This window comes from Lasioglossum baleicum, chromosome 4 (genome assembly GCF_051020765.1).
Source record: "Lasioglossum baleicum chromosome 4, iyLasBale1, whole genome shotgun sequence".
NCBI classification, from domain to species: domain Eukaryota; kingdom Metazoa; phylum Arthropoda; class Insecta; order Hymenoptera; family Halictidae; genus Lasioglossum; species Lasioglossum baleicum.
In genome coordinates this window covers 13,886,794-13,902,392 of record NC_134932.1, presented here as the reverse complement: position 1 = coordinate 13,902,392, position 15,599 = coordinate 13,886,794, and the positions used below count along the sequence as shown (strand labels likewise).

The 15,599-nt window shown below is 40.6% G+C and overlaps 1 protein-coding gene across 2 annotated transcripts in view; it reads left to right on the top strand.

The window, feature by feature from the left end:
* Nachra3 (nicotinic acetylcholine receptor alpha3 subunit) overlaps positions 1–15,599 on the top strand; it is a 181,040-nt gene that overhangs the window by 141,204 nt on the left and 24,237 nt on the right. For both annotated transcript variants that reach the window (XM_076422781.1, XM_076422780.1), the window contains exons 4-7: positions 6,480–6,619; positions 6,723–6,767; positions 11,960–12,069; positions 14,105–14,285. In XM_076422781.1, the coding sequence (XP_076278896.1) occupies positions 6,480–6,619; positions 6,723–6,767; positions 11,960–12,069; positions 14,105–14,285 (476 nt within the window). The remainder of the gene's footprint in view (positions 1–6,479; positions 6,620–6,722; positions 6,768–11,959; positions 12,070–14,104; positions 14,286–15,599) is intronic.

Genomic DNA, 15,599 nt, shown 5'->3' with positions numbered 1-15,599 from the left:
CACGTACAAAACATTTCATGCCGCGGGGAACGTGTGAAAATTTTCGGAAAGTTCGCCGGTGCGTTTTGCGTGTAACTGCAAGTAACCGGTGAGAGTGTTCCTCGTTGCCCGAACAAGCGTTGACGTGTACTACTTACCTGATTAGATCGCAGCCGTTCTACCCGTCCGACTCGATACGTCGAACGCCACCTATCTACCTACTTTTCTGACCTGTTACCAGACAATACCACTCACTTGATTAGATACACACGTAGATTGTCTTACGTTCTCGAGTTTTAACGTCACTTACCATATTGGTCCATTCTTATTCCGGGTGGTTTAGGCTAACCGTAACCGGTCAATACCATCGCTTAGACCCTCGATCCGAATTTCATTCTCCTTGGTTGGTCCAGAAACTGCCTCCGTTTGCTCGATACGCCACCATTCGCTTCGCGTAATTGTTATTTATTACTATACTACATTATATATATGTTATTTGTAACTAAATCAAATGTTATTTCTTCCCTCGATGATTTTAATAGAGGATGAATCATATATTGACATCTTTAGTTTTTAAAATTTTGTAACAATTTTGAATTTCATCTACTCGTTGTTGCTATAAATGCATAAAGATCCGCAGTTTATTTATAATACAGCGCTTTGTGTCTGATCTACTCGGGCTTATTCTACTGGGCTCCCGCTGATTCTTTTGCGCGGAATACTTTAACTTACGGAACAAATGCTTTCTCCAGTCGTTAACCATTTTCTGTCGGAGCTATTTTAACCCTCATCCTTTTTTCCCCTTCCTCTTCATCCCTCATACTTATTTTAACCTTCATCCTAAACAATATTGTGAATAATGGTACAGCAATTTTTAGTAGTGACTGTGAAGGGAAGGACCCCAAGTGTTCGACTTCGATTTTGATAATTTTTTGTGAGATGATGGTATATAGTTCCCTAATTATGTATGCAAAATATTAGGTGCAGTTACTCAATAGTTTTAAAGATTCATACCTTGTTGATACACCATGATTTGAGCTGTAGTTTTCGAAGTTTCATTAGCCATATCTTTGAAAACTATCAAAATCGAAGTCGGAAACTTGGGGTCTTTCCCTTGTGAGTCACCCCTCGACTGCTAAGGGTTGGTAGAAATTCAATAAACGTAAATACCCCTTTCCTCCTGAGAATTTATAAACGACTAACAATTTCTGATCTAATTACGAACGCTCACAATTAACGTGGATACGATACAGTGTGCGCCAAGATTACGACGCAATAAAGCGAATATGTGTTTTATTTGTTGAGCCAAGAGGGTCGTGAAAATTTTTGCGGAAGGTGATAGCAAGCACGAATGGCGAATGTAAATTAATTTAAAGTAAATACATCGGAAAACTGTGGGTACGGTGAAGGAGCAGCGTCAGGGCGTAAAGGGTCAATGCTTGAGCATAATCAGCCCCACGGATCTTAACGAACGTATACATTTTAATGGATTAGTATACAGGGGCGGAGTATCTGTTTGCCTTATCAACGACTCTGTCGGATTCCATATAAAACGAGCACCTCGTTAAACTGTTTCCCATAGTGCTCGAGAATAATGCTCGCTATTAGCGCGGCAAGATTCTCTATCCGATCGTCGTGAATTATTTATCAGATAAACCGATTCGCTGGTCGTGTTTTCCGGTCGGTGTTTCGTAATCAGCGTTGATTTTCGTTTAAGGGAATCAGCCACCGATCGATCGATCGTTCTCGCGATGCGTATCGTATTCTGCGTGGAGAAAACGATTGAAACGTCGCTGAGCATCCTGCGATCAACCGTGCAGATTCGGCCGCGGGGGTGTAGTCTCGGCGATTCCGTTGTACTCGGCTCGGAGAAAACCGAGCCCTGGCACGCTCGCGGCGCACGTAATTTCCGGCTAGTTAACCGATTACTCATGAAAGATTGCGATCGAATCGATGGCCGTCTGCTCGGCTACCGGGTTATCATTACGTTTCTGATCCACCGCGTTACGTGATTGTACAGCTACCATTGCGATTCCATTCACCTTCCGCTTGATCGACTATCTCTCGATTCGACGATCCGCCCCTTTTCCCCTCTCATTTTAATCCCACGCACACCAAACCGTTCACAGATACTTCCACTGTCCAATAAACGATCTGCAAGGTGAGTCTAATAACATGACGATCTCAAATAACTTGTAATGTTGCATGGTTCCTAGGGCGACATACAGAACTGCAATCTGATTTTTGTTGCTTCGATTTTTTTATCAAGATATGAAGGCGCCTTCAGTTTTTTAAATAAATTTGCCAAATATTTTTGATCGAACTCGAATGAAGCACAAAATTCTGCGTATAAGAAAGTATTGATCTTCATATATCGTAAATGTAACAGTTAACGAGCTATTATCGAAATAATTTTTCATATGTATGTATATAGCTATTACCTGGAAGCTAGTAGCTGCTCAAACTGATATACCTCAACTTGAATAAGTACATATGGAACATTATTTCGATAATAAATATCTCTTTAACTATTAGATTTATGATATACAGCAAATTCGCGATAGTTGTCAACGACCGGGTATGCGATAGTTGTCAGCTGCCTACTCACTCCACTGCCGGCCAAGGAAGGACAGCGTATGGGAAAGAAAAAGACGCGGACAGTCGCCGTCGCCGGCACAGTTCAAAAGCCCGTGTGCACTCTTTGATCCGTACTTACATTCAGGTTTCGATTGAACTCTCGACCGGTTGGCGCGGTAGACGCAGTCATAAAGAAATAATGTCGGTGTATGCGATAGTTGTCCGTGCAGGACACAGGGTGGTGTACAACTATCGCGACTTTACTGTATGAAGGTCAATACTTTTTTAAGCAGTCATTCTATTTAAAAAACTGAAGGTGACCTTTATATCTTGATAAAACATCGAAGCGACAAAAATCAGATTGCAGCTCTGTATGCCCCCCTAGGAACCATGCAACATTTGTTTGACCATTTTTTTCGTACAACAAATAACTTACAAGTTATTTGAGATCGTCATGTTATTAGACTCACCCTGTATACTACTCGCTGTATGCTTGATCAGTAGACTGCGGATCTTTATGCGAAATTAAAATTGTTTGGATCATTTGCAAGAGGCAGAGGACAGATTAAAATTGATTTTCTTCTTTCATTATCTTAATAAATTGAAAATGATACGTCGACGTCCTTAGACGGTTTTAAATTGTATCAAATTGCTGTTACTATAAATGTATTAAATCCGCTGTCTATAGACCGCCGTCTATGTTAATCCATGTTGATCGTTATGCTATTGGTTTAAACACAGCTACTAGACGAATTGTGATGTTACTCAGCACAGCTGAGTTTCCTGATTTTCAATCTGTCGATCGTGAATCATCGAGTCATACTACTTGTCTAACCAATTCACAATTTCTACCGTCTTGTAATACTCGTTTGACCAATGCCCGATCCGTTCCACTTGCGCATTCAATGACAGATCTATTCCTCCGGCTCCAATTATGCGTCTGATCGATGGCCAACCTATGCTACTTGAACCACATTGTCTGAACAATGACAGGTACATGTCACTCGCTTACAAACGCGAATCTGGTCGACGGCTGACCTGTATTACTGACTCACAAAGCTGATTGGCAAATTATAATAGTAGCCTGTTCAATTAAGACTCGTACCACTGATTTTCAATGTATGACTGAGCAATGATCGAGCCCGACTACTTATTCAATCAGTTCACCGCTTCTACTACGGTCTTGCACTACTTGTTTCTCTAATTCGGAACAGTGGCTGACTTGTACTACTTATTGGATTCAAACTGAACCGTGTCCGACTTGTACTACTTATTGGATTCAAACTGAATCGTGTCTGACTTGTACTACTTATTTATTAAAACTAAACCGTGGCCGACTTGTACTACTTATTTGATTGAAACCGAACCTTGGCTGACTTGTACAACTTATTTATTAAAACTGAACCGTGGCTCACTTGTATTACTTATTTTATGAATAGTGTACCGTGGCTGACTTGTACTACTTTTTATTAAAACTAAACCGCGGCCGACTTGTACTACTTATTTGATTGAAACCGAACCTTGGCTGACTTGTACAACTTATTTATTAAAACTGAACCGTGGCTGACTTGTACTACTTTTCATTAAAACTAAACCGCGGCCGACTTGTACTACTTATTTGATTGAAACCGAACCTTGGCTGACTTGTACAACTTATTTATTAAAACTGAACCGTGGCTGACTTCTACTACTTATTATATTAAAACTGAACCATGGCCGACTTGTACTACTTATTTGATTGAAACCGAACCTTGGCTGACTTGTACAACTTATTTATTAAAACTGAACCGTGGCTCACTTGTATTACTTATTTTATGAAAAGTGTACCGTGGCTGACTTGTACTACTTTTTATTCAAACTAAACCGCGGCCGACTTGTACTACTTATTTGATTGAAACCGAACCTTGGCTGACTTGTACAACTTATTTATTAAAACTGAACCGTGGCTGACTTGTACTACTTATTATATTAAAACTGAACCATGGCCGACTTGTACTACTGACTCTTTAAGCCAGTGACTGACTTATACGACTTACCGGATCGGTGACAGACTACTCGGAGATCCACGGACGAATAAATAGAATAAATAGACGATTTGTGCGGGCGCAAGGTGTGTCGCCGAGATCCCCTGGCATCGCTTCAAAAATGGTCGCTAGCGTTGTTCCGTACACGTTGAACCGTATTATGAACCATCCTGGTATCGCTCCAGGAAACTCGTAAAACACCGATAATATAACGTTCGGAAACGATAAATAATAACCTCGGCGTACTGTGCCAAGCGAAATCTATTACCAGATTAATGAAAAACGTTGAACAGAGATCGCTGGACCCCGTAACCTTCGCCCCGTATTCTCTTTACGTTCTCTGAACAGTAACAATAGGTCCTCGGCCCGTTCATTGTTCATTTAGGGCAACAGTAGATCTTTGCTGTATCATTTTTCTTGCAAAAATGAACTTGGCATCAGCCACTTATATCAATGACCAATCGTATCGATTGTCTGCTCATTTCATTCTCAAAGTACTAACATCCAAATTGCCTGAACAGTTGGAACACAAGATTCAAACAATTATAAATTCGTTAATTGTTGATTTACTCCAACAGTAGATCTTTGCTGTATCATTTTTCTTGCAAAAATGAACTCAGCATCAGCCACTTGTATCAATGACCAATCGCGTCGTTTGTCTACTAATTTCATTCTCAAAGTAATAACATCCAAATTGCCTAATCAGTTGGAACACAAGATTCAAACAATTATCAATTCGTTCATTGTTGATCTAGTCCAACAGTAGATCTTTGCTGTATCATTTCTCTTGTAGAAATGAACTTACAATTAGCATCAGCCACTTGTACCAATGACCAATCGTGTTAATTGAGCAATTATAGAACAGAAGATTCAGACAATTATAAATTGTGTTATAGAACATAAAATCTTCTCCTTTGTTTTGTCTTTTAGACTGACGTAATCCTCGGATTATAATCTCGTTTCGCAGGGAGAAGAGGTAGCCGTCGCGAAACGCGCTTGGAAAACAAACAGTGCAGTAGAACAACTGTCGCAGATTGTCTCGCCGTTTATTATTGTTTGAATGATCTCAAAGGATTCCTCGCGAAATTACGCAATCCTCTTATCGAAAGACAACCGACTCCTCGCGCCACCCGAGTTTCCACGGGCAAGCAAGACTCTACGGAAACAATGTCCTCTATTTCGGCTGAGGCAACGGAACGCCGTGCGCCGCTGTCGACCCGTTTGTCATTCCCAACTTTCACTCACATACTTCGCCGACTTGCTCAACTTGTCATTCAGAACTTTCATAAACATCCCTGTGACAACCGATGCCTGGATAACCTCCAACCAGCTCGCCAGACATCACCTAACGACAGCTGTGTGTACCCAGAGCTACTCCTCCCCCTCTCTCTCTCTCTCTCTTTCACTCTCTCTCGCTCTCTGAAGATCGTAGCCAGTTTAACCCCTCGTAGTTTGCCGATGCACATAGCGCACCAGTGACATCGGATCGGTCTAATTGCACTGCGGATTTTATGCACTCGAAGTGGACACGATTTTCGGAGAAAAAGTTCTCCTCTTCTTTTACCGGTTTTACTTCGGCCCCGGTTGTCCGCAGTTTAATTGTCACTTCACGTAATTAGATTGTTCATCTTTATGCATATTTTTATTTTATTCTTGCCACAAATTCATAAAATCTGCAGTCTACTTAATTAAATTGTCGATCTCTATGCAGATTTTTATTTTATTCTTGCCACAATATTCCTAATTAGACAGCGGATCTTTATGCAGAGTGACCGTTGTTTACGCGTAAAAGTTTGATAAATCTCTGCCAAGCCGTTTAATTGGTAGAAATTCCGAGCGGCCGAGGTCGAACGACAGCGGAACGTTTAATTAATTGTTGATGTTTGCCTGGTGTTACAGGATGCTCAGGAAACCCAGACGCCAAGCGACTGTACGACGACCTCCTGTCGAATTACAACAAGCTGGTTCGTCCAGTGGTCAACGTCACAGACGCCCTCACCGTTAAAATCAAGCTCAAACTCTCCCAGTTGATCGATGTAGTAAGTGTCGAAATTAGCCGTGTGTTAACGGCGATCATATACACACACGCACGCCCAAATACTCTTCAAAAGCGACTACCGTAACGATTGCGTTTCTTTGCAGAACCTGAAGAATCAAATCATGACGACTAACCTGTGGGTGGAGCAGGTGAGCTTGCACAGTTGCACTCTGTACTCTCTGGAATATATCTTTCGCGTCTGAAACCTATTTCCTTTGTTCTTTCAGAATTTTGTTTCTCCGTTAATAATTTCGTTATTTCAATTCACCAGGGATTGAAAGAAACAGACATCATCCGCTTTAGAATAATTCTAAGGACGTGTACGTTTCGATTAAGAAAATATGTGCTCGAAGAGAACCATCCTTAGCAGGTGTGCTGACGGAATAGATATTTTAGAAGCTGTACACCTGTAAACCGTTCCTTTAAACGGATTCTCCAAGTCTTTCGATCTCCAAATTCATGATATCGCACTTTAATTTCGAGCAGAGCGGTTCGAAGAGCGTTCGACAGAAAGATAACGGAGAAACGTTTAAGATGGTCGACAGAAGGGTCGAGCGGGACCGTAAAGCGTCCGTTCATCGCTCACCGTTTCTACTTACGGCCTCGCACGAACGGAAAGAACCTCTCGAAGTCGATTCCTCCCGGAGAAACGTCGGCGAACAGAGAGAGAGAGAGAGAGATAGAGAGAAAGAAAAAAAGAAGAACGTTTGATTCTAGAGTTCTCGGGTTACTTTCGCGCGAGAAATCGGCTCGTTTCCGGTCACGCCACGATCACGGAAACACCCTGTATAAACTCGCAGTCGGCGGAATGAAAATCGGCCAGAAGCTTCCACTCGAGAGTCGCAAAATAAGTCCGGTGAACCGTGCAACCCACTTTCGGCTGCAGGATTACGTAAGATAGATTCGCGACCGTCCCTCTGCGCGTTCCACCCATTTCCCTCTTTTGCTTCCCCCCTCTCTTTCTCACCGTTTCTCTCTGTTCTGTCTCCACCCGGCGCGACGTTTTTTCTGTCGATATTTCACGGAAACCCGTGGAAATCCTCGTGTACCCGAATGAAATTACCGGTGCCCGGGCCGTTGAACTCGTTTCGCGCGATGCTAATTCCTCGCAGAACCCCCGAACGATTATTCCGAGACGTCCTGTGTAATCGTTTGCCATAATAGTCGCGCAGGATCGCGTCTTGCGGATGTAACAAATTGACGAACGTTCTTATTCTCAATAATTGAACCGCAAGAAAAAAGACAATGTCACAGTGTCGGTGATACGTAGTTTTCAAGAATCTGATCAAGTTCTTTTGTCTAGAGAATTTCATCGGGACCAGAGGATTTCTTGAACTCATTTCTCGCGATGCTAATTCCCCGGGACCCCCCGAACAATTATTCCGCGAGACGTCCTGTGTAATCGTTTGCCATAATAGTCGCGCAGGATCGCGTCTTGCGGATGTAACAAATTGACGAACGTTCTTATTCTCAATAATTGAACCGCAAGGAAAAGGACAATGTCACAGTGTCCGCGGTACGTATAATAGTTTCGAAGAAGCTTTTCAAGTTCTTTTATCTCGAGAATTTCATTGGAACCAGCGAATTTGATCACTGGACTGATTTCGAGCAGATTTCGGATGTTTAAAAGATGGGTTCTGGCCGGAGGTGTGGATGTCGGACGGTGAAGCAGATTTTCTATTTGCTCTCTTATTCGACGAAAGTGAGGATCCCGGTGGGAATTTGAGTGTTAGGCAACGCTTAGGGTCTTCTCGGGGGACTTTCTTTAATATATGCGGGCGCGGCAGACCTCAGCGATTCGACGAACAGCGAACGTTTGATATCGGACCGGTCCGGTCGATATGTACTTATGGTCGTTACCCTGTGACGCTACCTGATAGATTAATGGTCGGCAAATACCGTTGCGAATCCCCCTCGATTGCGTTTGAGTGCGCTTTATCGGGCCAGGAATAGAATCAATTAAAGGAAATTGACCGGCATGATTGCATTACACACTGTGTTTCTAAACTGATCGACGCCGGACGTTCCTGATGTCGGAATTTCTTTCACTCTGTCCTTTCACAGCATCCTCTTTAATCCTTGCTCACTGTTCCGGTCAACTCGACCCGAACGCTGACCGTTGCTCTTAATTGTTGACAGAATCGTGCAGCGAATAAACATATTTAATTAAACGCGGTCGACACACATCGTGAACTAATTAAACGGGATATTAAAGCCTCGCTGCACAGAAAACGCCGGGATATGTCCAATGATAAATTGGCGGCGAGAGACCACCAACGAAACCAACGTTCAAATAACTTGAAACTTTTACATTGCTTGCATCGATCACGTTTCAACAATCGAAACATCTCCTGTTGAGATATACTGAGTGGTCCACCTGAATGTAGCTACCAAAATATCTCCTTTATTTGCGATGACACTTCCTGGTCATGTTATTAATGTATTCAATTTATTATTAATAGGCGTAATTTGAATCATTAAAGACATTAGACGAATTGAAAATTATTTTATATATTATTTTCGGCCTATTGAACAGATTGCGTTGTTCCAAAAGTTTCTTTCGGAATGTGTTCCTTCAATATCGCTAGATAAATATTAGGTTGTCCCAAAAGTTGGTTTCCGATTCATGAGCACATAATACAAATTCATGTTAGGAAGTACTAGGAAGTAAGCGGGGCGCGACCGTCACTACCAATATGGCGGCGCCCTTACCTGTCAAAAACACTGCAGATTGCTCAACTTTAAGCAAACATAGCTCTTGAACTATTGATCCCACAGGATCGAAACTTCGATCTGCAGCCGCCCAAATCTACTGGATTACATACCAAATATATCATAATTTATAGGAGAAAGGCACAAATCTTGAGTCCCGTAAAGTAAAAAGCAGCCTAATATAATATCAGCAATTTGTATACACTACGTCCACATTGTATAAACATAACGTCCGTCCAATACCGACGTATACCACTCGAAGCCTTGCATAAAAACGATTAACGACGAGCTTGAAAAATTTCTGGGACGATATAATCGATTCGAAGCTGCACTCAGACAGCAATAGTACTCACGCTAATACCGTGTTTACGATTCTAAAACAGAGACGACAATAATCGTACGATCGGGACGGATCAAACGAAACGATCTTTACATCCCCAGGTATGTGAGCACAGTTTCCGCAGACAAATACGTGGAACGCTTCCGTTCGACGTGATCCATCGAGTGCAACGTATTTCATAATACATCAATAATCCCTGTCGGAGTTTGTAAATAGGAGTTATTGTATCTGCAAGAGAGCACCGGTCCCCTCTGCGTTACATTATTGTGTTCTGCATTGTATTACCGTTCGTTCGACTTTTATCACGTCTGCCCCGCCGACTGCGTAGGCATTATTATTATTCGCATTTGCATTTCCGTAAAATATCGAAGAATGCTATTTACATTATCCACCGAAACCGGGAATATTACTCAATAAATAGTGGATTATTCTGATTCGGAATATTCGGATTATTCTTCGAACAGTTTTGTGTAGTTAAAGATTTTCTCCTTTTTACTGAACCCTCATCCGTCCCTCATTTCACGAACTGAATCTGCCCCTCGGTGTCAAATTGACAGAGTGGTAACATTTTTTTTTATTCACATTGATGAGTTAACATTTACATCATAGGTTTTTCGGTTATGTGTAACTCCGGATTTTATGCATTCCTAACAAAAATGAGCAAGTGCAATTTAAAACAGTGAAATTATTAAAAGACTTGAAGAGTATGAATATATTATTTTTCATCACATTAGAATTATTAATGAAGAATATAAATTTATATTTAACTCCTGCGCCTTGCAATTTACGCAAAAACTTTTTATTTTGCATAACACATCCGGAGTCTAGTCATGTGTTTCACTTTAAAGAATATAAAGTCGCGGTCTTTGAAAACTGTATCAAATTGACGGATCAGGGTTAATATTCGGACTTGACGGTAAGCCTACCGAGCACTAAAAGTGATGCAAATGTTTTAGCTTGCAAAAATGACAAGGCTGTAGTTATTTACATTTTGTGCCATTTTTGTTACAACATGTGCAAGGATAATGAAATTTATCGAATCCATTTCGGCTGCTCTTTACTTTACCGGACTCAAAATTTGTGCCTTTCTCCTACGAATTTGTATGATGTATTTAGTATGTAATCCAGTAGATTTGTACCCGGCGCGGATGTAGATCGAAGTTTCGAACCTCTAGGATCAATAGTTGAGGAATTATGGTCGTTTAAAATTGAGCATATTCCAGTTTCTTGACAGGTAAGGGCGCCGCCATATTGGTTTGCAGTGACGGTCGCACGCCGCTTACTGAGTTGGTTAGGATTAGGTCGAGGGGGAGAGGGCAAGGTAAGCGGCTCGCGATCGTCACTACAAACCAATATGACGGCGTCCTTACCTGTCAAAAATACTCAACTTTAAGCAACCATAGCTCCTCAACTATTCATCCTAGAGAATCGAAACTTCGATCTGCATCCGCGCCGGATACAAATCTACTGGATTACATACCAAATACATCATAATTCGTAGGAAAAAGGTACTAATTTTCCGGTAAAGTAAAGTTTACCCAATAAAATTAAAAAGTAAAGTTTACCCCCAATTTCGATGTAAGCAACTTCATGATTTCAATAATTGCAAAATTTGACCGGCAGTGGTAGGGTCGGTGTTAATTATTAATAAAGTCGGATTAATATTTTCCGAGAAGTTAGAACAATTAGTCGACTACACGACTATGTTCTTCCCCATGGTAAAGAGATCGCTTCCGGTGATTTCCCGTGGGAATCCGATATAGCGATGATCAAAAGCACTGTCAGGACTGTTGAACGAGCTGTGGCAGACGCGGAAAAGGCTGTAAGAGCGAATCGCTTGGCGATAATCGGGACAAGCGGAGCTAACAGCGCGACAACTCCACCGAAACACGCGTTGCCCCCATCTTCCTCGTCCCGAACGAATTTCACTGTTATCGTCAGGTTTTGTTCCCCTTCCTCTGAACGTCCTATTTCCCTCTGAAAGAATTAATTAATACTCGCCGTGATCTTCTCGATCGTTTATTTCCATAGAGAAACAACAAGCGAGCGATTAGATTCGTTCCCGTAATTTACTTACTCGCGGTTGTTACATCATTTTCTTTGGTTTCGATTCACAGTTTTCAATTAGTTTCTCGCGTGTGTAAAACGCATGCGATGCTTTCTCCGCAGGCACAACGAGTTCAAAACGTTCACTCGAACATTTTAATTTCGGCGGCTTTCTGTTTCGCGGAAAAAAAAGAAGAAAGATCCGCGCAGCAGATAATCAAGCTTTCGACGTTTTGTTCGCAGTCATGGTACGATTACAAGTTAAAATGGGATCCGAAAGAATATGGTGGGGTGGAAATGCTGCACGTGCCATCCGATCATATATGGAGGCCCGATATAGTTTTGTACAACAAGTAAGACATACCTGTTCTTATCCACTCCGAGAGAGAACGGAGAAAATCGATTGCAATTGCGTCAGGAACAATAATCAACACTGGAAGACCAGTGCATATTGAAAGTATGCAAATTACAGAAATGAATCCATTCAGACTGGAATGAAATTTTGATGATCTGCACGCTGTATGGAGAAGTGATCATTTTATATTACTGTCAAAAAATACTCTTGTTTCTTGTGACAGGCAATTTTTATTTTGCACAAATATCCACAGTCCAGTGAAACTAGAAATGTAAAATGAATCCTCTGGTGGTTCTAATTTTGATAGAAGCAATTTTTATTTTGCACAAATATCCACAGTCCAGTGAAACTAGAAATTTAGAATGAATCCTCTGGCAGTTCTAATCTTGATAGAAGCAATTCCGAAAGTTTCCGCAACCGTCTCACGGAAAGACCGCACTAAGAAAGCATAATCTATGGCTCGGTTTGTCCGGTGTTGCCTTTTTCTTCGGAACCACGGCATTCGCGTCGCCGTTAAAAACTATTTGGCAGGGCGCCATCGATAATCCGCGAATGTTGTTGCCCCTACCGAGGAAAACCGAAATACGGCCATAAATGGGCTTAATTCGCCGTGAATCCCATAAAACTTCATTGGCCGTTAACGCACACCCCGGAAATATTAATACAACCGTATCCCCCCTGTCGATTAATGAAATATATATTTAAATGAATAAATTAACACTGAAATTTTCATTTTAACGTTACATATTATAATAACCGCCGCGATACAAATCAGCTCGCCAACTCTTAATCGTTCACCGTGAAATACGATTTTAAACCGATACGCCGAATAATCGCAGGACATCGATCGTATTCCCAGCAATTTGTCGGTGAATTTTCGAGAATGGTGTGGGCGGCTCGTTAAAAATTCTATTACCACCAGTCGTAAATTAGTTCCGTATTTATTCACCAATTAAATAAACAACAATTATATATTCGCTGGTACGCGCCCGGGCTTGTTACCATTTTGTATCAGGTAATCCGACCGCGATGAATGTTTAGCGGACTGCGGAGTTTATGCGTTCGTGACGAAAATGAACAGAAGAAATTCCAAAAAAGTTGGATCCACAAACCAGGGACCCTAATTGTTATAACCAAAAAGAAAAAAAGTCATGGAATAACAAGTATTTCATCGATTAAAATCGTATTGGTTACAAATAAGGATTATAAGTAACCGAAAATTTTTTCTCTTGTTCGTAAATGTTATCGTTGAGATAAATTCATTTCGATCACTTATAACGGTTATCAATGAGAGAAATTTATCTCAATCGCTCATAACAATTATTTATCGATGAGAGAAATTTATTTTGATCGCTTATAACAGTTATTGATATAGTTATTATTAAATAGTGCAACTTTCAAATGATAAACAATCAATTATTTCGTAATGTTTGCAAAGGTTCTAAAGGTTTGTAAAGGTTTGCATTAGTTGCAAGACGTAGGAACCAAGTAGGAATTTATTTCTCCGATTAATGGTTTTATTAAAAATTTGTTCAATCCTTCTGTGGGGCTTTTTATAAAAGTTGTTTATTATCAGATGATTGCATAAGTTCGTGTCCGATTTGAAAATAAAATTCAATGGTTTATTAATCAATTATATAGTTACCATTCTCTTCTACAATTACATCTATGAAAATCGGGCACGAACTTATGCAATCATCTAATACTTTCTTCTGTTTGTTAACATGCCTTGCCTCGAATATCTTGACAACAGCCATAGCTTATAAACTATTACAGTTCGACCATACATTATAAACTATTACACTTCAAAATAAATGCAAATAAATTATTACAATTTACAATTACTCGTGACTGGATCTAATATCAGATATATTGTTCGAGTCTAATTGTATTAACATTGGAGCACGCAGAAGAATTACAGTGGTTTGTAAGTCGGAGAAAGACCGAGGTATTTTGCAATCGAGTTTCTCCGTTCGAAAGCGCAAATGGAAGGAATCCCAGTGAACCATCTTTGTGTTTTTCCTATTGGACAGTGCCGACGGTAATTTCGAGGTGACGCTGGCCACGAAGGCGACGCTGAATTACACAGGTAGGGTCGATTGGAAGCCACCGGCGATATACAAGTCTTCCTGCGAGATCGACGTCGAATATTTTCCGTTCGACGAGCAAACGTGCGTCATGAAGTTCGGCTCGTGGACTTACGATGGCTTCCAGGTAACGTTCACCGTTTTATCTCCCCGAGAACTTTTTCGCCAGTGATTCTCCATTCTCAGCACCAGAGACTGGTTTATCCTCGGAAATAACGTCACGCTCTGAAAACTCTAAATATAATTTAATATTTTCATTTGAACACGAACTTTTGCACTGACCTACTAGAAATAGTCGTGAGAGGTCAATATATAGACTATTATTAGACTGCGGATGTTTATGCAATTATCAATTTCCATAGGCAAATTCTAAGAAAGTGGAGTCATGTAAATTCTTACTTTCAGTAGTAGTAGTTTTTGTAGTTCTGAAATAAATAAAAATAGTATTAAATTCTGTGCATAAAAAGATCCGCAATCTAGTTAACACTTAACCTTATTTTAAATCGCAAAATCCTAGTATACATATAAACTTACTGCAAATGGTAAAAATTTGGCTTGCATTTATCCTTGAGAAAACTAAATGAGTTTCCGAACGACCTAATATATTTTTATTGTTTCCACTTCAAGAAAAAAAGGAACTAGGGTGCTAGGGACAGTTGCTAGGGGTAGAGGGGATAGTAACCAGTTGGTATAACTATTGATAATTAAAAAAATATATTAAAAAAAAATTTTTTAAACCACGCTTATATTAAAATGCACTAAAGAGCAGAAAATAATTTTTTTAGACATTAGTGACTATAAATCTTCGTGGGCGCTCCATGCATTTATTTACAGTCACTAATGTCTAAAAAGATTATTATCTCCTTTTTAGTGCATTTTAATATAAGCGTGGTTTTGAAAAAGTTTTTTTATATATTTTTTTATTTTCTACTTTTTAGTCTTTTTTAAATGGAACGCAAGATATAGTAATACTGGTGTGAAATAGTAAGATATAGAAACGCAAGATATGGAAATACGCGAGATAGGATGAGGGGATAACTCCGAGAGACGACGTCTCTTGATGGAGTCCGAAATTGTCCGAAATGGAACTGAATGAACGAAACACCACAACCACACTGAGCTCCTTCGGAGCGAAATGGGCCAGTGGAGTGGGGATGAGTCGGAGTGGGAACGCGTAGTGTAGTAGGGAGCGCTGGCGCGCGGAGTGGGGATCGCTGAACGCGATGACGAACTACCCAGCCTCGCGCGGCGAGGTGTGACGGTTAATATTTCAGTCTTTTTTTTCTCCTAGACACACAGATTTTTTTTAATTTGTTTTTTAATATTGCATTGCCATCCAGTTCTGAGCTATGTCTAAAGTTTAAAGTCTTTAGCTTATCGGGAAGTAGTTTAAAATTCGATTACAAGATTTGACGCATACAACAACGACAACTCGGCAAGC